The sequence below is a fragment of the Mustelus asterias genome, chromosome 10 (genome assembly GCF_964213995.1).
Source record: "Mustelus asterias chromosome 10, sMusAst1.hap1.1, whole genome shotgun sequence".
In the NCBI taxonomy this organism is placed as follows: domain Eukaryota; kingdom Metazoa; phylum Chordata; class Chondrichthyes; order Carcharhiniformes; family Triakidae; genus Mustelus; species Mustelus asterias.
Genome location: NC_135810.1, coordinates 84,235,292 through 84,260,193, shown reverse-complemented (window position 1 = coordinate 84,260,193; position 24,902 = coordinate 84,235,292). Strand labels below are relative to the sequence as shown.

Below are 24,902 nucleotides of genomic sequence, written 5' to 3'. Positions count from 1 at the left end.
GGAAGTCTCGAAGTATCCAAGGCATGGATGAGTGTACCTGATGAAGCAGCACTCTGAAAGCTTAGTGGCTTTTGCTACCAAATAAACCTGTTGGACTTTAACCTGGTGTTGAGACTTCTTACTGAGTGTGCCAACAGTAGATGAGTTGAGATGGGTGTAGGAGCCAGGTGGTAGAAATGAGCAGTTTGAGTGATGGGTATGGTCATGTGGCCAGAGGCTCATCTCTGGGCAACAACTTTGAGGGGTTGGTAGGTCGACTGCACTACCTATATTCCTGTATAATTTTGATAGCATTCATAGCTGAATTAGGATTTGGGCATTTCATTTAGACTAGCATTGCCAATTTGAAAGGAGGGCTGTGTTATTAGGTTGCTTGTTCTAGTGCATTTAAAGGTCCCAAAGCATTATTTAAAAATGAACGTTGCTACCTTAATGTTTCAGCACCACCAGAGATTGATTGATTTGACGGCTTCACAAAATGACTGGTATACGTTACAGACACGAGTTCACTTTAAAACTTCCCTGATTTCTCCCCCTTTCTGTATTTTCCCTGACCCTCCAGTTTTGGAGTGATCTGTTCCTTTCAAACCCCACAGCAAACTTAGGACAAATTCAGATGGTTAGTGTATTTTACTCAATGTTGGAAGAGGGTTTGCAATGTCTCTCCCATCTTTCTCACGTCACACTCCCTGCATTCAAACAATGAAAGAGGGATGAGGGAAAGGAGTACAGGCAAAGACCACAGACAAATAAGAATTATTATTTCAATAGAGTCCATAATCAAAAGGCTAATGGTGTATTTCTTCAGAGATTAGTAGGCTGAAGCTGGTTGGGGTGTATCCACTTTTCTAGTAACATTGGCTTCCATGATGGGAGAAGCATGTAGAAATGAATTAGTCTTGTAGATCCTCTTACAGATGTTCAGACAATCTTGTAGGGAACATGGATTAGATGAGGGCTAGGCACTTTAAACCTTGAGTTCTGATTCTACTGTTTTATTAATTGAAAAAGACAAACAACCTCTTAGATTCACAAGGCAATATTACAAGTTCTAGCAACTTGGGAGGGGTGATCATGTGACGGCTCCCATTTTTCCTCTTGATTTGAACACAGGTTGTACATTTCCTGGTCTGGATTCTTGGGATGATTATTGTTCCCACCATAAGTTGACCAGAGGTTTTGGGGTCCTTTGTCCTCATCAGTAGTTTCTCCATTGGCCAGGGCTTTGCCTCAAATCTATTTCCTTGGAATTTGATTTTTGTAGTCACAAGACACATTAACGCATCTTTAGAGATACTGAAGTTACTGTGGTTGTTCGAAGGCTGGAAATTATTTTTGCAAATTACAACCAATAATTCAGTCAGTGTACAGCCTTTATCCATTGCAATTTTTAAAATGTAAATTTGCTTTCATGTCATGGCATGTTGCAGTCCTTTTTGAGCGATGCAATGACATACTATGAATGAAAAGGTGATGTGTTCTTATTTTAACAAACTTGGTTTGTGTTCCTGATGAGTTCAATAAAACATGTCAGTTATTAAAACATTGATCATTTTTAACAATACTGAAATTGAGGAATTTTGTGTTGAACCCTAAGAGTGAACAGCCCTTGGATCTAAACTACCTTACAAGGCAGTAACCTATAATTAAAGCACAAGTCTAATTATAGATCATTTTGGAACAAAATGTCAACACTAGAAACTTAATCTGTCTCCAGTTGTACAGTTGGTTATTTTGGCAAACATTGACTGTTTCTAATTACTGTGCCGAACCTACATCCCAGCCCTCTTCTGGGTTGGATTTCATATGAAGGGTTTAATGTGTAAATATAACTGAAATTAAGAAACCTGATTGTATAATAGCTTTTCATTTAGTGCATGCTCTGTCTAGAAGGAATAGTGTACAAGGTTGGGTAAACAAAACAAATGCTATCCAGACCATTCGATATTTGTTTTAATCAGATACTAACAAATAAACACCCCACTTTTTTGTTCCATTTTATTTGATGCAGGTATCTGCAACTAAAATCTGTTCATTTCAAAGAGTAACCGAAATGCCAATAGCACAGGTTTTGCATTCTCAAGTGAGGCATAGATTCAGGATTTTGTTTAAACTTGTTCACATTATAATGTTGAACACTAAACAGGCAAAAGGGAAATTTAGAATATCTGGGAACCAGTACCTTGCTGGCTTCCTCAACTCTTCAGTGAAAATTCCTAAAATGGGTAGGCAAAATCTAAATTCTGAATAAATCCATATGTCCACCTATTGAATTCCTAATGAAATGATATGGCTGTGCTTGGCATAAACCTGAGTTTTTCATAAAACCCCATAATGTTATCTCTTCCAGATATTTAATGCAGAATGTTTCCTCCAATTTGCTGCTCATTTTTCTTTCTGCTGTTCAGCTTCTTCCAGTTCAACTGTTTGCTATCCATTTTAAACTGAGCATGGACTTGTTAACAATCAATCTATCCTTAATAGATGAGCCAAATCCAACATTCTGATTGTTACAGAAAATCAGAGCTGTCTCTTTGCAATGTCAAATGAGCAAATCTTCCACTTGAGGAAGATGGCCATAATGTGGAGATGCTGGTGGTGGACAAGATGAGGTCATACAACACCAGGTTATAGTCCAACAGCTTTATTTGAAATCACACTATTGGACTATAACCTGGTGTCATGTGACCTCATCTTATCCACTTAAGGAAGCCATAGATATTTGTGCTGCAGCACTGACATGGCAATCTAGACCCACCTTTTGTGTGAATCATTGTTCATTGATTTGAACTTGGCAGCTTTAACAACATTATGTATGCCCAAATAGATGATGCCATAGAATCCCCCCTCAAACATCTGTGGGTTCCATGAGAAAGCTGTCTTCAATGGAACTACACCTAACTGCCTGCCCTTTGTATATTTCTAGTGTGGATTATACGTTTGCTGTATTTAAGTTTACAGCTGTATGTAATTTCCTTCCATGGCTTAATGGGCTCCGTCCTACATTCAAATTCACCTTTTGAAATGGAGCTGTAAATGAATTCCCCATCCTTGATGTACTAGTTGAGAAACCTGCCAGGGGTTTCTCTACCAGGATCTACTGCAAGCTTACCTTCACTGGTCAGTGCATACATTCCTAAAGTTCCACATGCTATAAGATTGTTTTATTGGAAACCTCTTTTATGTGGCCGGTGCCATTGTATGGGGCCTGCGCCATTTGCTCAATGTGGAGTCTACCCTGGGACTTAAACAATTTGAGCAATAGGTGAAGCTGGTTCTGTCTCACTGCAACTATGCAGTAGCAACAGGAGTGGTATGCGCCAATAACAGGATCCTGCTGTTAAGCCATAAGGATGTTCTGCTTATCATACATGAATAATGTGGTATGAATTTCAGTGCCAGTGTGATGCTGGGTATGTAAGCTCTATACTAAATGACTAAACAGCGTGGCCCTTCCACTGTTCAATGGGCAAGGTACAGACTGTACTTAACCAGCCCATTCTTGCAAAACTCAAACGTGTCCAACATTTGCTAAATAGTTCTCCGTGTGCTCAGAATTTTGTTGATAACCAATTTAAAATTCAGTCAGTCTTGCAGTTTGGCACATGCATGTACTGAAAGCTACATATTAATACACAGATCCCTGTTCTTTGCAGACAGAACATATACATATGCTGCACCTGCTTCAGCTAAACAAGTGACAGTCATTCACTGGTTCATTCCTCGGGGCAGTGTCTTGACCAATCAGTTGACCCGCCTGGTTTAAATTATAAACAATGCATTATTTGTGTTGATGCCTCTACCAATCAGAGTCCACATACCAACCAATCGGCACTCATGGTATAAATTTGGTGTTCCCCCTGACATTGGTATTCTTGTGAATTGTCCTAATGAGTGCAAAATGAAAAGCTTTGACAAAAATTCTATTTTTCATCAATACTCCAGTTCTATTACCAAATGACTTCGAAATATTTTAGTTATAGAAATCTTGGCCTTAACTAATGCCATAGTCCACAAGTGCACTAACACGCTGCACCATCTATATAGTACCTGTCTAGTGAACCTGTTCTTTCCCTTTTTGAAGCTTAAAAATAATTTTTCACTTAATTAACAAGCCAGCTTCTGCCTAAATATCTTTGTGGGATATTATAGTGTGTAATAGAAATTGAAACCAGAGTAATGATTACCCTTTTACAGTTGCAGTCCTTTATTAGCACAAATTGAGGTGCTTCTGGAAATACAGCCTTGGCTGTATTTTCTCCCTTCTATATGAATATATTTGGACATTGCTAACTTTCAACTCACATCTAATACTTTTGCACAGAATTTCCCTCGAGGTAAAATTGAGTCCTCTGCCTTTCTAACTGGAGTTATGAAAGGCTATCTATCTAAAATGTTTACTTGTTTTGTGCTCCACAGATGCTGTCTAACCTGCTTGTTTCCATTTTGAGAACCCACAGTAGGTTGTTTTTGGAACCTTTATCCAGCTAAGTAAAAAACAAATAGTGGATTATTTTGGAAAATACTTTCTAATTGAATTTGCAAAATTATTCCTTCACAGTAAAATATTTTTCTGGCTATTTAATTAGCTAGCAGCTGTGATACAGTTCTGTTCACTGGAAGAACAGTGGCCAAAGTGAATTTGGATTTTGGTCAGTTTGCAGTTCCTTGGATAGCATTGTGATTTCTTTCATGCAAGCCAAGTCCTATACCATGCAGATAAGTGGATTCTGGAAATCCTGAAATAAAACAACACCAACACCATGCTGGAAGTACTCGAGCAGGACAGCATCAATGGAGAGAATCGGTTAATGTTTTGGGTGTCGGTGACCTTTCATTCAACTGATGAAAAATAGAAATGTAAGAGTTTTTAAGCAAGTGGAAAGGAGGGATAGAGAACAAAAAAAGTCTGTGGCAGGTTGGTGGGCAGGAGAGATTTGATAAAAATTTCATTGTAACAGTCGAGCAGTGGTAATGGATATGGCAAAAAAATGAGCTTGGTTACACAGCAGCTGCCTTCCGCCCATCGTGTTTGCACTGGCTCCTGAAAGAGCTACCCAGCTAGTCCCCTTCTCCAGTCCTATCTCCATAGCACTCTAAATTCATCACTTTCAAAGGTGTATCCAGTTCTCTTTTGAAACCTATGAAATCAGCCTCCACCACTTTCCCAGGCAGCACATTCCAAATCCCAACAACTGGGTAAAGTGTTTCTCCTCCTCTCACTCCTAGCGCTCTTGCAGACCATCTTGAAGTTGTGACTCCGCGTCACTGACATACCAACTAGTGTAAACAGAGTATCCTTCCTTGCCCTATCAAAATTGTTCAGAATTTTGAACACCTCAATAAGGTCACCTCTTCATCTTCTCTGCTCCAAGGAGAATGAGCCCAATTTCTCTAATCTATCTTCATTTTTAAAATTCCTCATTCCTGGTATTCCAATAAAATGAAGGGATAAAGAAAAAAAACAGATGAGTCCAATCCAGCAAAACAAAGATGAAGGCAGAAGTTATGGTCTAAATTTGAACTCAACGTTGAGTTCCAAGAGGCTGCGTGCCAGGTTGAAGATATAGTGCTATTTGTTCCATGACCTTGTGTTGAGCTTCACTGGAATATTAGCAGGCAGTGATCAGAAAAGTCAGTATGGGAGTGAGATGGCAACAACTGGAAGCTTGGTACCGTGCTTGTGGACTGAATTGAGCTGTTCTACAAAGTGATCATCTGCCCTTTGGCCTTCCCAGTGTAGAGGCCACCATATCATGAACTGTGAATTCAATAGAATAAATTGAAAGTACAAATAGCTTGCTGTTTTGCTTGGTAGAAGTGTTTGGGGCCTTGGATGGGGAGAAGGGAGGAGATGCAAGGATACCTTGTGCACTTGCACAGGGAAGGGAGAGGGTGTTGAGGATAACTTGAGTGGACCAGGGTGTTGCAGAGGGAATGGTCCCTTTGGAATGTTGGATGGGAAAGGGAAGCTGGAGTTGGTGGAAATGGAGATCTGTTGAATACACTGATGGGCTGGAAGATGAGGACATGGGGAATCCTATCATGATTCTGGGAGTGAAGGGGTGAGAGTGGCAATGCATGAAATCAATTGGACACTGGAGGGCATGGGGTCGGAATCTTCGGTTGAGGAAGAAGGATGACTCATCAGAAGGAAAGCCTTCCCATGGTGTAGTAGGTTGGATCACCAGAACAGATGCAATAAAAGGAGTGGAGTCCTTGTAGGAAGCATGGTGTAAGGAAGTGTACCCAGGCTAACCCACAGAATCCTACAGTTACACTATCTCCAGAAATGGTGTGAGAAGTTAAAGGGAACAGTCAATTCCTGGTGTGAGCAGGAAATGACACCATTACATTCAACAAAGTACCAAAAAAAGACTAGGGAGGGGGGTCTGAGTAGGATTAGAACAATAAATGTTTCCCACATCCCACAAAGTTGGACTTGGCAAGGACCCATGTTGCTATGGATACTTGCACCTTTCATTGGGAGGGTGGTGGTGGATGGGGACTGTAATGGCGATGAAGGTGTAGAGGAACTAGATGTCCACAATAAAGGAGGTGGTGATTGGATAAAAGCAAGCCATTTTTCAGTCAGTTTTGTTTTACTGATTATATAAAGCTCTAGCACAGACGTTCTGTTGCATGTTCTTGGTGGGGTTTTGCACAGGAATCCACAGCAGATGTTGGGAGTTCCTGTGAACTTGTGATTACATCCTATTATTCCAGCTGCCCTGTAGAATTTCTTTGGGATCAAGTAACAGATCTTCTTTACTCACAGCCATTGAACTGGGATCTACTTTTATCACTAGAGTGGATGTAAACTACACCAAAGGTTGTAACAAACCTTGCAATTATAACGATCTGCTCTTAAACATATATATTGTCACATGTTGTCGATCATTTTCATTTGTAAATTTCTATGTCCAGATTTTTAATGGATACTACCTCTCAACTTGCCATACTACATTACACTTTAATGTGCTGTGCTGCAGCTTCCCAGCTTTGCACCTCCCAAGCTCCTTTTGTCTTTACTGCAGAGATTCTCTACTTCTGAAATGATCTCCACTTGGAGCACTGTAGAATGTCTGTGCAGTTTGGTCCACTGACTTTTGACCCTCACCTGAACTAACAGCAACAGTCTGTTTACTGGACAACAGTTAAGAGCTCTTTGGTTATAATATTTCCATTTTTTTCTGACTAAAACCTGCTAACTGACCCAAGAGGTCATACTTCCTTGGCTGTATGGACTTTTAATAAACTTTGTGTAAACATCCCTTTTTTTAAAAAAACCCTCGAGTTATTGTCTAAAACAAATAGGAACTTCAGCTGCTGCACAACAGTTGGGAGTTGCAGCTTAAGTCAATGTTGGGAGAATATGGACTGAACAGATGGACATAATAGTTGACATCTCAGTTCATGTAGGGTCTGACATTATATAAGATGCACTTCCACTTTCAACAGTCCAATAGGAATGGTTCAGTTTTGCAATACTGTATTTTACTAAACGATACAGCTTGGTGTGGCTCCTGTGCTGTCCAAGACTGCAAGAAACTACAAAGGGTCGTGAGTGAAGCTTGGTCCATCACTCAAACCCGCCTCCCACCCATTGACACTGTCTACACTTCCTGCTGCCTTGGAAAAGCAGCCAGCAGAATTAACAGAACGGACGCAATAAAACCCAGACATACATACACAGCTTCTTCCCTACTGCCATTAGACGTTTGAATGGACCGCCATCTCATTTAAGTTGATATTTCTCTACACCCTAGCTATGACTGTAACACTACATTCTGCACTCTTCCTTTTATGAACAGTATGCTTTGCCTGTATAGCATGCAAGAGAAAATACTTTTTGCTGTATACCAATGCATGTGAAAAATCAAATTGAGATCAAAAAGGTTGAAATTTCTCCATTTCAAGAACAACATTTAATGTACCCCCAGTTATGAGTTGTCTTTTGAATAGTCGTTTTATTCCAGAAGTCTCTATCCAGAATTCCACACTCCATTGGAAGGCAAATAATCTCTGCAACAGTTGAATTGTCTTCTCTAAACCCAATCACTAAGCACTTTTTTTCTTGATTTATTTTAGAATATTTCACTTCGCTTTGATGCTGAATGAATTCTCAAAAGAACAGTGAATTTTAAATTTGAAGAGTGTATTGCACTAAGGATTCTGTTGACGCCCTTAACTGTCCAGAAGGCTCATATGCTGGGTACAGTTCAATTGTGTTGAACCTAGTGTTCCAAATTTTTTTTCTCTAGACTGGGACACCTGATAATGGGGATCAACTCGTTTGTCATCTTCACTGTGTCTCATGTTAGAATGTCTTGTTTCTTGATGCGCAGACCATTTGATTTCTTCCTCCTTGACTTGTGTTCTACATTTTTGGTTCTGTAGTTTTAACATCCTGTTAGCTTGTGGATTGCTGCAGTGCATTGGCTGGACATAAGGCCCCTGAGTTTATTGTTAGTTATTTCAGCATGGAGTATCTGGCAATTTTTTCTTTCCTGTGTAGAACTTTTATGTTTACTGTTTAAAATTTAACTTGGCCAATTATTGTATGCCTAATGCACCAGTGATTTGCAATTTAATTGTTCCATCTATGGTATAGTCTGCAGATGTGACTACTTTTGAGTTTATGTAACTTGGACACCAGCACTTGACACTGCACCCTGAAACTCCAACCTAGTAATTCCACCTATTTTTTTCCCCCCAGCTTGTCCTCCTCCCAAGCTTTCACATAATATATAAATATTTGTTTCCTATCCAACAAAATTTTTTTAAAAATCTATTCTTATAGCTTACCTTAAACCTACAGTTTCAAGCCTTTTGTACAAGGTCTGTTTTGCAGGTTGGAGGTGCACCCTATCCAGTTGGGTTGTTGAGTAGGTTGATCGGGCAGAATTCCATTTTTGAAAATTGGATTATTGTGCAGGTTAATTCTGTTAAGTTACCTTTTTATTTTGTGGGGGGCTAAAGTCTTTAGTTACATGTTGGTGATTACCTTCTGTTGATGGAACTACTGGAGGAGGTAGAAAGCTGGTGGTCCAATGAAGCCATATAAAGAATAAATTTCAGCAACTAGCATTTTATACTTGTGTGGTTTGGAGGGTGGAGAAATTTAAACCATTGGCTTTTTCTTGAGTGTAATTCCAACCTCCTTAATTTGGTACAAGTCAGCTTCAATTTACTGGTAATTTTAAGGTTTGCAGCTTGGTAAATATTTAATCACTTAGCAGTCGTTAACTAGGAACCATGAATTGCCTAACTAGTAACGCAAGATGAATCGGCCCAAATGGTTCTAAATATTTCAACAACTGGATTGATGGTGTAGTTTGCCTTTTATATCACATTGTTTATGAAACCTTTTTTATTTATTATTGTTGCATGTATTGGTATACAGTGAAAAGTATTGTTTTTTGTGTGCTATACAGACACAGCATACTCTTCATAGAGAAGGAAAGGAGAGTGCAGAATGTAGTGTTACAGACATAGCTAGGATTCAGAGAAAGATCAACTTAATGCAAGGTAGATCCATTCAAAAGTCTGGCAGCAGGGAAGAAGCTGTTGAGTCAGTTGGTACTTGACCTCAGACTTTTGTGTCTTTTGTACCTTTCCAAATGTGAATTGAAAAAAGATCATGGTTAAAAGCTATTCAGAAAAAGGTGTGTGTGGGGGGGGGGGGGGAAAGAGAAAGTTCTGAAATATCACTAAATATGGTCTTGGGAGTTGAATTTGATTTTCATTCTGAAATTTACCTAGGTGAGTTAAACAGGGATGCAATTGGAGCTGAAAATATTTACTTTCATGCTGGTCTCCTGATTTCCAGTGAAAGGTTGAAGATTGTGCCTTAGTGAAGGCAGGTCACCATTGCTGAAGAACATGAAGCTGACATTGATTCAAAATAGGCAATAAAGTTGGATTGTAATAATTGACTTAATGGTAGCTAACATTGGAAGAAAAAACTTTTAGCCCTTTGTTTTGCATCTGCGACTATCTTGGGCAAGATAGAAAAGCAAAATGGTAGATTTGTTTTTAGGAGCTTGAAAGATAAATATTTTCCAATCTTCATTTCTCTTAATGGGAACTAAATTCTGACCCGACAAATTTTGGTGAGCAGAACAACAAAGTAATAACTGTGTAGTATATGGTAGAATACTCGTGTTTGTAAAACAGACACTTAATTTAGCATGATCTGCTAGCCATAGTTGCGATTTTCTCCCACTTCCTCTTGAGGCATAATGGATTACTTGCTGACTACCATCTTTCCCAGAAACATTAACCTGTCTACTTGCCCACATGGCATATCCTAGACACTCCTCTTACCTTGTGTTGCTTGGCATTCATGTGCCTTTTCAACAGGAGTCACTACATTGTAATTGGGAATGTGAAATGTAGCTACTACTCCCCTTCCATCTACAGGTGGTAAGATTCAGTGTGGAACACTTTCATCCCTCTGCTCAGACCAGTCACCTTTTTGTGCAGACTGGGAATTGGATTTGGAATATTTCTAGTTTAAATAATACAGCCATTCAAGTTGGACGAGTTGTATATATTGTTTAAATTGAAAGTGAGACAGGTGGGTGGGGTGTTGTGCTGGTGACCATACCCAGGACATGATCCCTGTTTACTGGTTGTATTTTTTTTTCAATGAGTATACAAAGAACGAATTGCAGCGCAGGAACAGGCCCTTCGGCCCTCCAAGCCTGCACCAACCATACTGCCTGACTGAACTAAAAACCCCTACTCTTTTGGGGACTATATCCCTCTCTTCCCATCCTAGTCATGTATTTGTCAAGACACCCCTTAAAACTCTCTATCATATCTGCTTCCACCACCTTCCCCAGCAGTGAATTCCAGGCACCCACCACCCTCTGCTTTTTAAAAAAAAAACTTGCTTGTACGTCTCCCTTTAAACTTTGCCCCTCACACCTTAAAACCTATGCCCCCTAGTAACTCTTCCACCTTGGTGGTGGGGGGGGGGAGAAAGGTGGCTTCTGACTATCTACTCTGTCCATGCCCCTCATAATCTTGTAGACTTTTATCCGGTCGCCCCTCAACTTCCGTCACTCCAGTGAGAACAAACCAAGTTTCTCCAACCTCTCCTCATGGCTAATGTCCTCCATACCAGGCAAATCTTGGTAAATCTTTTCTGTACCCTCTCCAAAGCCTCCATCCTTCTGGTAGTGGGGCAACCAGAATTGAACACTATATTCCAAGTGCGGCCTAACTAATGTCCTATAAAGCTGCAACATGACTTGCCAATTTTTAAATTCAATGTCCTGGCCGATGAAGGCAAGTATGCCACCTTGACTACCTTCTCTGCTTGCATTGCCCCTTTGTGACGTGTGTACCTGTACACCCAGATCCCTCTGCCTATCAATCCTCTTTAAGGGTCCTGCCATTTACTGTACATTTCCTATCTCCTTTAGTCTTTTCTAAAATGCATTACACTTGAATGGATTAGAAAATCAGTGCGTTGCCCCAGCTAGTTTTTGTTTGTTTTTTGAGATAGCCAGCCAGTAGAGTGGTACCCAATTATTTGAAAATGATATTCCTGTATAATGCCCTGAACTACCTTGATTTTCAACATTCACTATGGGATGCAACATGCTGAGCTAATATTCTATTCGTGAAAACCTGCAGGGGTAAATAAATGTTATGCAACTGAGAAAATATACTTGGAGAAATAAGGTTCTTAAATATTGCAATAAAAAATAAACTGAAGATTAATATCTAAAGAGATGCACTTAACATGGATTCAAGCTGGCAACATGCTGATTTTCATTTTTATAGCCAGAAAATGTGCAAACTTGTTTTTGTCTAACCTAATCTATATTTGGCACATCATGCGCTTCTAATTATTTTCATGGATGAATATAATCCCCTGATGCTTTGGTTAGACTTCAAAAATATTTTTGTGGAGTGTAATAATGATAGCACTTTAAAGGAGTTGCGTAGAAATGGCTGTTTCTGGTTATTCAAAGTGGGAGAGAGTTAAAATGCTGATGACTTCAAAATTTGTTTGTATTTTCTTCTTGCTTTATAATTACAGAATTGATTTTAATAGCTCGCTGTAGGTAAATAAGTTAATAGGTTTAATTTTCTGCCTGTCGACAGATCAATGTACGTGTAACAACCATGGATGCAGAGCTAGAGTTTGCCATTCAGCCAAATACAACTGGCAAGCAGCTCTTTGATCAGGTAAGCTTTTTTTCCCTTCATCATCGGGTCAAAATTTTATTTCCGTATGAAGCATAAATCTATTTTTATGTGGCTGAAAGTTTAATTGAACTCGTAAAGCTCTTCAGTTTGAAATTGACAGCAACAATTTACATTTGTATAATGGAAAAAATGAGGGAGGTGGCCAAAAACACGGCCAGTCATTTTGTTGTATCTGGAGCTGAATGGAGAAAGTTAGCAAGGGTGGTAGGAATTAGTGAGGAAGACCTCTGAAGGCTTCTCACCTGAATTGAGTGTGCAGCGAAGGGTGATGCACAAGGGATGAGGAGATCATGGGTTTTCTGGTAAAGGCGGAGGAGGTTACAGGTGTCGCATCTGAGACCAGAGATTTGAAAATATTGGTAAGGATGTGTTGCAGAAATTCATAGTAGGTTAGAGAAATTTCAAATCGGGGATTTGGGTCACTAATAAAACTACCAGCCATAAGTGAAATGACTTCTGATCAGACTCGGTTTAACAGGGGTACTGTCTGCTTAAACATGGTATTTCTGATTTAAACATGTATTTTAACTTTTTTAAGTAATTGTACACTTCAGCCAAAGGCAAGCTGTTTTGTGAGGGATGATGGAATGAAGACTTAACAGACAGACCACTTTTTTTTTGCAACAATGAAACCGCAGAATATGCATGGTTTCAATCAGCAAAAGTTACTAACAGTGGTTCTCAAAGTCACTTTATGAATAGGGTTGTTCACATTGTCCTTGTAAGACAGTTCTTAGACATGAGAATGTCAGCTGTCTGGTTCGGCCATTGACGTGAATGAGAATTGGTGGGAGCAGTAACTTTGACCTGAGTTGCTAAGTGACTGGGGCAAGAAGCAGACTCTATGGACCCATGAAATTCCATGGTTTCAGAGGGTAGAATGCAATTGGCTAAGGGATATGACAACTATTAACAATGATTTGTATTAATAATTGGTTCATAACTACCAGATGGGTGGGAAAAGTAAAACTTGAGCAATCTTTAATTGATCTGTTTGATGCACTGTAACTTCAGAGCGGTATTGGAATGCTCAAGACCTTCTCTTCAAGACCGCCTGATGCTAACCTCTCCCATCAATTATTGGTCAAATAATGATACATCTTTAACCGGGACACTGGCTTCATGAGTCTCTATTAGCTGAAGTTTTATCATTACCTAGTCTCTGAAAAAACCCCCGCAACAAGATGTTTAATTCAATATGTAGAGACAGCATAGAATGATGGGAAAACTAGACTGAGACAGGGTTGGATTTGGGAAATTTAGAGTGGAGCTCAAGACATTTATGAAGTCCAATATTAAGGATTCAGGAAGAGGAGGATAGTGTTGCAGTGGTGGCTGTCGGAAATTTTTTCCACGTTTTGTAACAGCGGTGGTTATAAGTGAGTTGCAGGAGAGGTGGGTTTTGTCGATGTGTATACGGCAGGTTCTCCTTCCTATATATTACTGCTGAGCAACAGTGTGTTAAGGAGACAGCCTAGAATATTTAGAATTGTAAGATACATAAAATTTGGGAGATTTTTTTTTCGATGGAGTGGGAGCCATGACCAGCCACAAGTCCAGAGGTGGAGCAGGATGGAACAGCCAAATATTGAAAGACTGGCTCAATGAAAACTGCTGCATTTGTATGTCTCCTCTTTCTCCTTTCACACCCCATCGCCCCCCCCCCCTTTCCTCTTGCTTATCTACATTACATCTATTAATCTGCCTACATATTTCTTCACACTGTCAAACCTGTTTTTTGATGTTAGATTGCTCAGATATGTTGTGAGCTCAAGTTAGGTCTACCAAAAGTGGACAATGGACTGGCTGACCTGAGCCCTCCGGTATACCATTTTCCCAACCTGACTGTAACCTTTTACCCTGACTTTGCTTCCTGTATATCCGTATTACATCACTTTCTTCTGGAGTCAGCTATCTGAATTTCTTATTAAATGGTGGCCTAAGACATAATGGAATGTCTTTCAAAATCCATATGCATGACATCAACTCACTTAAACTATGTTTTGCCAAATACTACTTGCTCCTAATCTGTCTCTATATCTGGCATCCGCAGAAGGGGATATAAAGCTATCAAATTAATGTTTAAAAGCTAAACTAGCTTGGGTTTTGTATCTTTACCCACTCTGGCCTATATAGGACCCCAGTCCCATAAGAGTGTGACTGACTTCTGCCTTCTGTGGCCTAACAAACTGCTTATTGAATCGGACTGCTATCCTGCAGCAATACAAGAAAGCATCCCACCATCACCTTTATCAGGACATCTACAAGTGGACAAAAAAATACTGGCCTTGCCATTTGTTTTTATTTGAAAAGTTTCCTAATTTTATCTCAGTTGCACGTTTTCAGCCTGCCCCTAGGCATATGCATACTATAGAAAATGGCTTTTCTATTCCATGGGTTGATTTTTAAAAGTCTTGACTTGTGATGTTTAAAATTCCTAATTTTCATGCTCCATAAGCAAACGGAGCTGTTGACTTGAGAATACTCCGTTAATTTTTTTTTCCTAGCATGCATTCTTTGACTTGAGGCAGCTTAACGTAAGATGTACAAAATCTTTCGTTAATGTAGTTGAATTTTTTTTACTTGGTCCGATACATTAATAGTGAAATGTATTTTTGGTTGAGAGATTGTATTATTTCAATTTGAGGCATTCACTTGGATTTGATTAATGCCTTGAAATTATTCTAATACGTTGTGAACATGGCAGTGCTAACAGCCAATTCACACTCTTTTTCACGTCTGCCATTTGTATTAAAATTAATGATGGTGATGTTGTCCAAGCGTTGGTATTAATACTGCGCTATTGTTTTGCCACTATGTACGTCAAGCTGATTGGGAACTGATTTTGCAACAAGGTACTTAAAATTTGCATTTAAATCCAACTTCAAGTAGTAAATGAATTTCATAAATGTGTAATAGTTGTAGCAAGAGGATCTGAGCATTCCAGTCAGCTCATAATGAGGAACTTGTTCTTTGCCCCTTTCAGATGACACTTCACATCTTGTCCTACATGAGAATTTAAGAACACATTTAGTTACGGATGGCTAATACTTTGCTAAGGTGCTTTTGTTGGGGATAGGGACCACTTTGAAAAGGCACACATTTTAAATGTTTAAATGAGTTTGTATTCACGTTATCAATAGCCACAATGTTGCTGGTTGACATTTTCCCCTCAAACTAAATGAAACATACACAAATGCAACTAAAGGGAATCATGGGTGTAAAATGAATATGAAAAAATCTTGCGAGGGTTAGCAACCCTCCCCCAAGAAAAAAGTATGCTATTTTAAACGGTTAATGATCATTAGTTAAGGGTATATATGTTGAGACACAGATCAGCCATGATCTAATTTGCATGGTGCAACTGGTTTGCAGAATATATATCCTATTCCAGTTGCTAGTCATCTTTAAAACTTGTTTTGCAAAGTTTGATATTTCCATTAGCATGAGTGATCTTTGTTTTATACCAAAATAATTTCTTCCACTACTCAACTATTCTGCTGTTTATGCTCATAATAGAACTTCAGATAGCTTTCTTTCATCTGACTTGTGATACATCAATGTGATATTGATGGATGTTTCTGTTTCAGGTTGTAAAAACTGTAGGCCTACGAGAAGTGTGGTTCTTTGGCCTGCAGTATATAGACAGCAAAGGATATACCACATGGCTGAAGTTAAACAAAAAGGTACTTTTTATTTCTGAATCTTTTAATTTAAAACTGGAAGAATTTGTCCCAAGAAACATTCTGCAGTGCACACATTTATTTCTCAGTTCATTTGGCTTTAAAAAAATGCCTGGCATAATTTTTAAAAAACATAAATCCGTATTCAAACATAAATCACAACCTCAATCGATACTTAGAACATATTGGTACAGAAATGTTTCATTGAATTAGTGCAGGTTGATCATTATTCTGGCTTTTCTACAATTCACTGCTTCTTTCAAAGATTCTGGAAAATGTATAATGCATTTGGGTTCAGCAGGAATTTGTTGAATCATTGTTACAAATGTTTGTGTTCAAACCTTTCAAATCAAGTTGATTGGTGGGGGTGGATTCTATTTTGAAAAGAGTGAAAGGGCCACTAAAACTTGAAGATTAAACTCTTGTCCAAGTTTGGATTTAAGGTTTGAACTATATATCAAAGTACATGAGATCATTGTGGAAAGTATTTTCTTTTTACCAATCCTTCAGTAGTCGCTAAAGAACATTGTACTACAAATGAACAGACCAATTTCGGAGAAAGTAAAATGTACGGTTTCTCCACATTATGACTTTGCTGCTAACCTTTGGATGTGAACAGGAAATGGCTATGTAAGAGTAAACTTAAAGGCTAGTGTACAGGATATTATTGACACTATTTGGTTCTGGGATTCTGGTTGCCTTTGTCAGGGTTGATATGAAATACCATTGCTGACAAAGATGCAGCGTAAAATATTTGAGGTGGGTGTGGTGGAACAGGAGGAGAAAATAAAACAAACAATAAATCTTCCGTAAGTAATACCTACGTTTCAGTTACAACATTGCATACACACTTCTCATGGTGAGTGGTAGATGTGTGACAATAGAACTGCCCTCCATTTTAGGCATTCTAAATTGCAGCTTAGATATAATATCTTGGATGTAACAGTCAAAGTAAAGTTTACTTGATACTACACCTTTTGCTTCCTATACCAGCATAATACTTTTTCCAATTCACGTACTAGCCATCCTGTGGCCTCTTTTAGCAAAGATTGCTAAATGATGGACAGTTTATGCTGCAGATTCCTTGTGAACTGGATTGACACTGTCTGAGCTCATTTCACACGGACTCTTGGAGCCAGCAGGCAGTCTTCTTGATTTATGAACCTCTTTGGCTGGATTTGAAGCCAAGTACCAGATACGAGAAAATCCTTATTGAGCTCACTAACTTTACAAAAGCTTCAGACATCTTGCTTTTAAACAAAAAAAAATTCAATTTTAAGTGCATCTGTATTTTCTACTAATTGATGGAGATATTTGTAAAAGTACATAAATATAACTGCAACTTGGGTGCATTCTACTTGGCATAGCCATATGGTTACTTTGAGTTGAAGAAATGTAAGTTTTTAGTTGGGTTCTCCCTTCCCCAATCTGTCATCATTGTGATCTTGCTCAAGTGGTCATTGGTGAACAGCAGGCCAATAATCAAGATTGCTGTCTAGCTCTTGCATTTGATTTACCAAGTCCAATTGGAGTTGTCAGATGGCGATCAAGAATAAAACTCTTCCCAATTGCTTTCTTGTCATGAATATTTTTTGCAATGGCCTGAGTGCATTGTCACTAGCTCCAACTCTCCATAACCCCCTCTATCCCCAAAGCCTGAATTTATTTGCATGCTTCCCCTGCCATGGGGGATTGAATTTAGTGGGACTGGAAGATTCTGCTGATGAGCTGGAAAATCCTGCCAAAAGTCTTGTCTCCCTCAAATTATTTACATACTTGGACCCAAATATACTCCACCTGCTTAATGTTCATTTTTATTTTTCCTTCTGACCATGATATTTTGCATGCTGTGATGAAGCACTTTACATTATAAATGGGTACTGTTCTTTCAACACTTCAGACCTCTCATTTCACATTATAGTAATTACATTTTCATTGCTGAATCAGTGTGGCTAAATATAAACCTCAAATAATTGAATGGAATAAATGTACAAATACAGTTTTTAACTGTGAAGTGTTCCACAAAATCCTGTTGTGCCAGGCTCCTCCCCCCCCCCCCCCCACCCTCTTTGTCCTGTAGAAACAGCTTATTCTTTTCCTGCTTATTCTTTTCCAATTTGCATGTTTCAGGTTACTCAGCAGGATGTGCGAAAAGAGAATCCGCTACAATTTAAATTCAGGGCAAAGTTCTTCCCAGAAGATGTGTCTGAGGAGCTGATCCAGGAGATAACGCAGCGTTTATTCTTCTTGCAAGTGAAGGAGGGCATTCTTAATGATGAAATCTATTGTCCACCAGAAACTGCTGTCCTACTTGCTTCGTATGCTGTGCAAGCGAAATATGGAGATTTCAACAAAGACGTTCATAAGTCAGGTTATCTAGCCAGTGATCGACTTCTTCCCCAGCGGTAAGTGGAACTAAGGTTTTCTGCCAGCTTTTTATCTTCAATTGCTGTACTACTTGTAAAGTGAACCTTTTCCTAACTTCTGATCAGTCTCCTTAGTGAAGTGACTTGTTTGATTTAGAGTATTTGTTGCTGTGGGCCAACATGTGTCATGGGGCCAGTGGCTATCAAGAGTTGATGAATTAGGTTAACCTTGTCCACCCATATTGGGTGAAGCTAAACTGGCTGTGTTTGGGATTGAGTGTGCTGAAGTAAATTGTCTTCTCTCCTGCCACTTTGTGTCTAGTTCCCACTGATAACTGTCAGGTCTGTGTCACAATCAGCTCTGTCTAGAAATTTTTCAGATTAAGGTGGATTCTGGAAGAAGTCTGGCTTTGTAGGGAGGTGTTTTGTGACCCTAATATTTATTTTTAAGATGAATTATATAGGAATTGTTAGTTTGAAAGAAAAGGATATAGTACAAATAGTTTACCTTTAACATCTAGGTATTCACATGAAGAGAATGGAGTCATTGACTAACACCTAGTTAATCTGTTAACTAGTGATTGAGTGTCTTGTCATGCTAGGACTTTATTTTAAATGGTGATCCGCTGTGGCATTTGGGAATCTTCAAATATCCATAAAATAGCACAATTAATTCAATTGAATCCTCTGACTCCATCTCCCAAGACTCTTTGGGGGGGGTCTCTGCTACATTCTTACCTATCTTAAACATTTTGTAATTTTTTTTCCTCCTTGTGTAGCCTTTCATAGTTCTATTAAACCTTACTTGCCACTGCTCTATGATTTGTGTGTTAGTTTAAATCATTCTGTATGTTCTGAACTGCAGCTTCTGATTTCTTTGCTCCTCCTGGTTCAGCAACATCTGCAAACTCGACCACTTTGAATTTGGATTCTTCCCCCCCCCCCCTTTCCACTCTTGACTTTATTTATTAGGAGTTATGACGAGAACGACTTGGCATTATATGTCACAAATAGCACTCTACAGCCAAATGAAGTTCATTTGAAGCACAGTCACTGCTGTAGAGAAATGCTGCAAGCAATTGTTTTCCCTAAAAACCGCAATAATTATTAAACATTGACCAGGGTATGGAGAGCTGCACTGTTGCTCTCAATAGTGGCGTGTGATCTTTAGACTCATCTGAGGTGGGCCTTGGTTAATGTCTCATCTGAAAGATGGCACATCCAAAGGTGCATTGATCTGTTGGTCTGGATTAAGTACACAAGTCTCTGGAGTAGAGTTTGAGTGAAACATTAGATTTACATGGAAACCCATAGACTGTCTTGTTTCAGTATTGGTTGTTAAACTGTGCAGCTCCTGTGATAGCCCATAGCCTTCCAATTCCAGGGCTAGAGTGCTCTAACTCTATCACAGCTATCACTTGATATGTTTTTCTTGCCCTTCATCTAGTTTTCCTTTCATATCCTGGCTTGCCCTGAAATTTCTACGTGAGTCTAATACTCGTGTGGAACGCATTACAAGTGTTTTGGGACTTTATCGTGACATTATTCAAAAGTGGACATGAATTATTGTGGTGTCCAGGGGCAACATTGCACTCAAGAAATAGCAGAAATAATGACTTGTATCTCTTTACCACTGTGTCACTGCACCAATATTTAAAAACAATTTGGTTGCATGAACATTTATGTAAGTGGCTTTCATTTGATCATTCCTCAATGTAATTAAAATCTTTTCTAGCAATTTCTCCTTCAAAAAGCTTCCCTTTTGTCTTTTGACAGGGGGCAACAATGTCAAAAACAAAGGTTTGCATCTTTTACTTTATCTGTGTGCTCAAGGCCACAGCAGCCCTTGTATACAGAAAAATAAAATTTAAGGCATGATACATTATAATATACTTTTTTCCTTTTCCATTTCTCCCTTTCCCTCAATGTCTTGGCATCTTGGAAGTGTTATTAATTGATCTGGTAAAGGCTACATTTACTACCCCAATGCTCCTCCTAATAATAGGCTATTGTGGTGACTGTGCCAGCTGTTTGAAAATTTGCCAGGTAATAGCGTGAGCTTTGCATCATTTGTGTCCTTGGAGATTGAGACTTAGATTGCTGCATAGTTAAGGCCATATCTCAAGTCATGCATTGGCCTGATGCTATCTAACATCTGGAGCAGTAGAGGAGGCGTGTCAACCACTAGACCACCATTACAGCTTTTAGTAAAGATGTAGGCTGGGATTCTCTGATCTCGTTCGTCCTGCCACTGCTGCTAGTGAGAATGAAAAATTTGGTGCTCAGCCAAAACTCCATTCACTGCAGAGGGACCAGAGAACCCCAGCTGTGGGTGATGTCAGAATTCGTGCTGTAGCATGTGAAGGGCTTACTGCAGTAGGTATGTTTAGTTTGAAGAATATTTGGGGAAATAAAATGTCAATTTGAACATGTTGCCACTTGCTGTTTTGGCTGTTATGGTGTGTTTTTAATATATTCGCAATTTACTGATTTGAATGAGGTCTTTTTAAAGCAGCAAAACATTTAATAACTTGCATTTAATTGACACATTCATGCTCAAATGTCCCTAAGCACTTCACAACTAATAATTTATTTTTGAAGTGTAAACAGTGCTGCATAGGATTTATGCCAGCAAATGAAGTCAATCATTCATTGGCTTTGCTGGTGGTGGATGAATGTTGGCCAGGATATTCTGGCTCCTCTTTGATCACTTGCATCCACCTGAACATCTCCCCTCCAATAGTGCAGTCCTTTCTTTGTACAGCGTTGAAGTGCAGACCTGGATTTATGTGCTTAAGACCTAGAATTGGGACCTGGAACCTTCTGACTCTGGTATCACTGATCTAAGCTGTCAGTTCATGCATATTAATCCATTTTGTTGCGTTTCTGGATTTAAATTTGTAATATTAGTTATAGTGGAGTGTGTTGCAAAACCAATTAAACAATGGAAGACGGTCCCTTCCACCACCCTATTTCATTCTCCTCTTTGCTCAAAGTATATTTTTGAACTTTGAATTTTCCTTTTTATAAACTCCTCCCTCTGCCACCACCCACAATTACATGTTTGCATTGTAGAACACTTGCCACTGTAAATCCTCCTTTTTATTGGTACTTTGTGGTCTACAGTTGTGTTCTAGTTGGCTGTCAGGTGATTGAAACAGATTGAAGTCTGACCTTTCAGTTTTTCTTCTACATGCTCCAATTCTCAATCTGAAAACTAATTCCAAATGATCAGCTATATCATACTTGAATTTTCTTAACCTAGAGAATTTAATTGGCTGATGTATTCTGAATTCCTGTTGTTAGACCCGGCCTCTTTTTCAACTTTCAACTGAGTACTGAACCCCTCGATCTGGTAATTGCAGCGTAACTCTAGGTTGGTTGGTTATAAAGCTTGTGTTCTGAAATATATTTGCTGTTCCAGATTGAAGTTCAACCATTTGTCAGTGATCTGTAAAATTTTACAATTGGTTTATTTGAGTTAAATATTTAACATGATTTTTACTTTATGTTCCAGGGGTTATACATATGTTGTAAAGAGTCTAATGGCAGAGATCACTATATGCTTATGCCAGTTATTAACAGTTCAAAATGCTTCATTGCTTGAATATCCTGGATGTTGGCTTAAGTATACTGGCGTTGAGCAATGTTAAACTAACTTCAAACATTCTTATCCTCTTTTTAATTTGGCGCTATATGTTCTTAGTGTCTTAGAACAGCATAAGTTGACGAAAGAGCAGTGGGAAGATAGGATACAGACTTGGCATGAAGAACACAGAGGAATGCTGAGGTAACATTGTGACAATTCATATACTTTTGGTTAACACTCATCATTGTGTCCTGTTCAGTTTCTCATTGGATGGAGTTTTCATGTTTTTTTTTCAGGTGATAGAGCTTAGCCTTTGTGTATATTTACATGTTATGGAATATAGACAATCCATTGAGTCATATTCTGAAGAACCATAAGGATTGTTGTTCCTTTCCCCTCCGATATGCATTTGGAATGTTCTAACATGCCATTGATCATCAGCATATTAAAGTAGTGGGAACACTTCAAACAAGTAAATGATCATGGCAATATTGGGAAAAGATGGCCTGGTAAACAAAATGCACCCCCCCCCCCCCCCCCCCCCCCCCCCGTCCCCCGTCCCCAAAAACATGAAAAGGTTACGTACACCGTCCCCAAAAACATGAAAAGGTTACGTACATTGTGTTGAGAAGAGAGCCTATGATGTAACTGCATTTGTATTGCAAGAAGCATTGCCATGGTTGTACAATCCTAGATTGGTGAAGGAATTAAATTAAAATTTGTCTAATTCCATTGATTACATAACTTTTCCCTTGTATTTATCCTTCAAACTTGAGAAATATGAGTTCAGGTAAAGGCCAGCAGCAGTAAAAGCAAGATTTTATTGTACCTGTGAATAAATATACTGGCAGATGAGCTGCAAGGAATGAGAGAGGAGTTGGTTGCTAAATCAGTAATTCCTCTTCCCAAATGGGGGGAGAAAAAGCAAAGAGCCCAGGAAACCAAGGTTTGAGTCATTTTGAGTTTGGATGTAAATGTTTGAATTTGTATGTGGTCATCTCTTGCGTTCTGACTCATCGATTTGTTAAATAATTTGTGGAAGGAGAGGAAAGTTGATGGAAGTTCCTTTGGCACATAGTGGATGTAAATTTTTCGACATGGTAGCACAGTGGTTAGCACTGCTGCTTCACAGTGCCAGGGACCCAAGTTCGATTCCCGACTTGGGTGTAGAGTTTGCACGTTCTCAGTGTCTGCAGGGTGCTCCAGTTTCCTCACATTCTGAAAGACGTGCTGATTAGGTACATTGACCCGAACAGGTGCTGGACTGTGGTGACTAGGGGATTTTCACAGTAACTTTAATTTTTGTTTACACCTATTTGTATCGGTGAAACAAAGAGCACATTTTAATTCTAAAGAATAAATGTGAACTTGAAGATGAGAGCAATCTCAAATCCATAGTGTTATTAGGTTTGCTGTGGTTCAGATCCTAAAGGGCAAAATGTTGCAGGAAAAAAAATTGAGTTTGCAACACTATCATTCCCTAATTGCCCATTTAAGGGTGGCTTAAGTTACTTTCAAGTTAAAACATCTGAATTATCTGCCTTTTGCTGTGAGATGAGGGATTCATTTTATAATATTTTGCAAAATTTCAGGTGGAAGCCAAGGTCAATGTGAGTGATTTGAGTTATTGATATTTGATACTTGACAATTGGTATACTACTTGCTGTCATTGACTGAAATTAAAGTTGCAGATGACCACAGGCTGCTCTCCTTTTTAGAGAGCTGAATGCAATACTAAAGGATATATGTGCAAGGGTTCACAAATAACTATAATGCTGAAGTATAAAGAGGATAAACTGAAGAAGCTATCTAATGTAAAGTGAGGGGACCTCCATTAAGGAACTGATGAACTCTAGTCTGGTTATGGAGACCAAAAGTGAAATTTCAGTACCAACCAAGAAATAGTGACTAAAAGAACCAAGTGTTACAAGTCAGGTTGGATACTTCAAGGTGTTCAGTGAAGCTCTCCTGACCTGTAACATTTTACGTTGAATTTGGCTAGGATGTGCATGAAGTTGCACTTCAGGTGTGATTCAACTGACTCACAAGGAGCTTTTATCAAAAGTAAAGTTTAATTAAGAATATTATTGACATGTATAGTAAGACAATTAGCAAGAACGTTTAACAATTACAAACAAGAAACGCAACAACCATGATGTATAACTCTTGAGGAATATCTATAATGTGTACCAACCAAAGCCAACATCTAACACAGCATAGGTTAATGCCTACTTGTTACAGGAATGCAGCTTCCTGGGTTGAATGCTGAAAATCCCTTGTGAAGAAACTGAGGAGGTTGTAGTTGAATCTGTTTCCCAAAACACAGCTTCTTTAAGGCAGGATGGCAATAAGTCTCTCTTTCAGCTAATTAAGTTTCAGAACCAAACAGTGACTGCTTCTTAGCTTGCTGCTAAACAGCTTCCAACACACACCCCCCGCAAAATAAATTGAAATCCAAAGGGGGGGAAACCCTATCACCTGACTGCCACAGCTTGGCTCCAACCCCCCCCCCCCCCCAATGACATGGTTGAAGCTGTAAGCTGCACGATTTTTAAAAAAACTTAAAGATACACACTCGTGGTGATGGGCAAAGAGTTACTAAACCTAGTATTGGTACTGATTTGGGGAATTGCTAATGGAAACAAGGAAATGGTGGAGATGTTGAACTCTGTCTTCACTGTAGAAGACTTGGCAAACTGACCAAAGATACTTGAAAATTTAGAGGTGAAAGAGACAGAGGAGCTTAACAATCACCCATCTCGGAGAAAGGTACTGGGAAAGCGATTAGACATAAGGCTGAAAAGGCCTTGGGACCTGATGGCCTGCATCCAAGATCTTAAAATAAATGACTGCTGAGATAGCATTGGTTATAATTTTCTCATTCTTTGGATGTTAGAAAAGTCTGCAGTTTGGAAAATAGTGAATGTAACACCTTTTTTATTAAAGAAAAGAGGCAGACTGAACGCAGGAAACAATAGGCCAGTCCGCCTAACATCGGTCCTAAGGCAATTACTAGAATCCATTATTAAGGTTATA

The 24,902-nt window shown here is 39.0% G+C and overlaps 1 protein-coding gene across 1 annotated transcript in view; it reads left to right on the top strand.

The window, feature by feature from the left end:
• Positions 1-24,902, top strand: part of LOC144499725 (radixin) — a 77,322-nt gene that overhangs the window by 21,490 nt on the left and 30,930 nt on the right. Inside the window, exons 3-6 of the mRNA XM_078222072.1 lie at positions 12,124-12,207; positions 15,819-15,914; positions 18,042-18,316; positions 21,984-22,067. Of these exons, the coding sequence (XP_078078198.1) occupies positions 12,124-12,207; positions 15,819-15,914; positions 18,042-18,316; positions 21,984-22,067 (539 nt within the window). The remainder of the gene's footprint in view (positions 1-12,123; positions 12,208-15,818; positions 15,915-18,041; positions 18,317-21,983; positions 22,068-24,902) is intronic.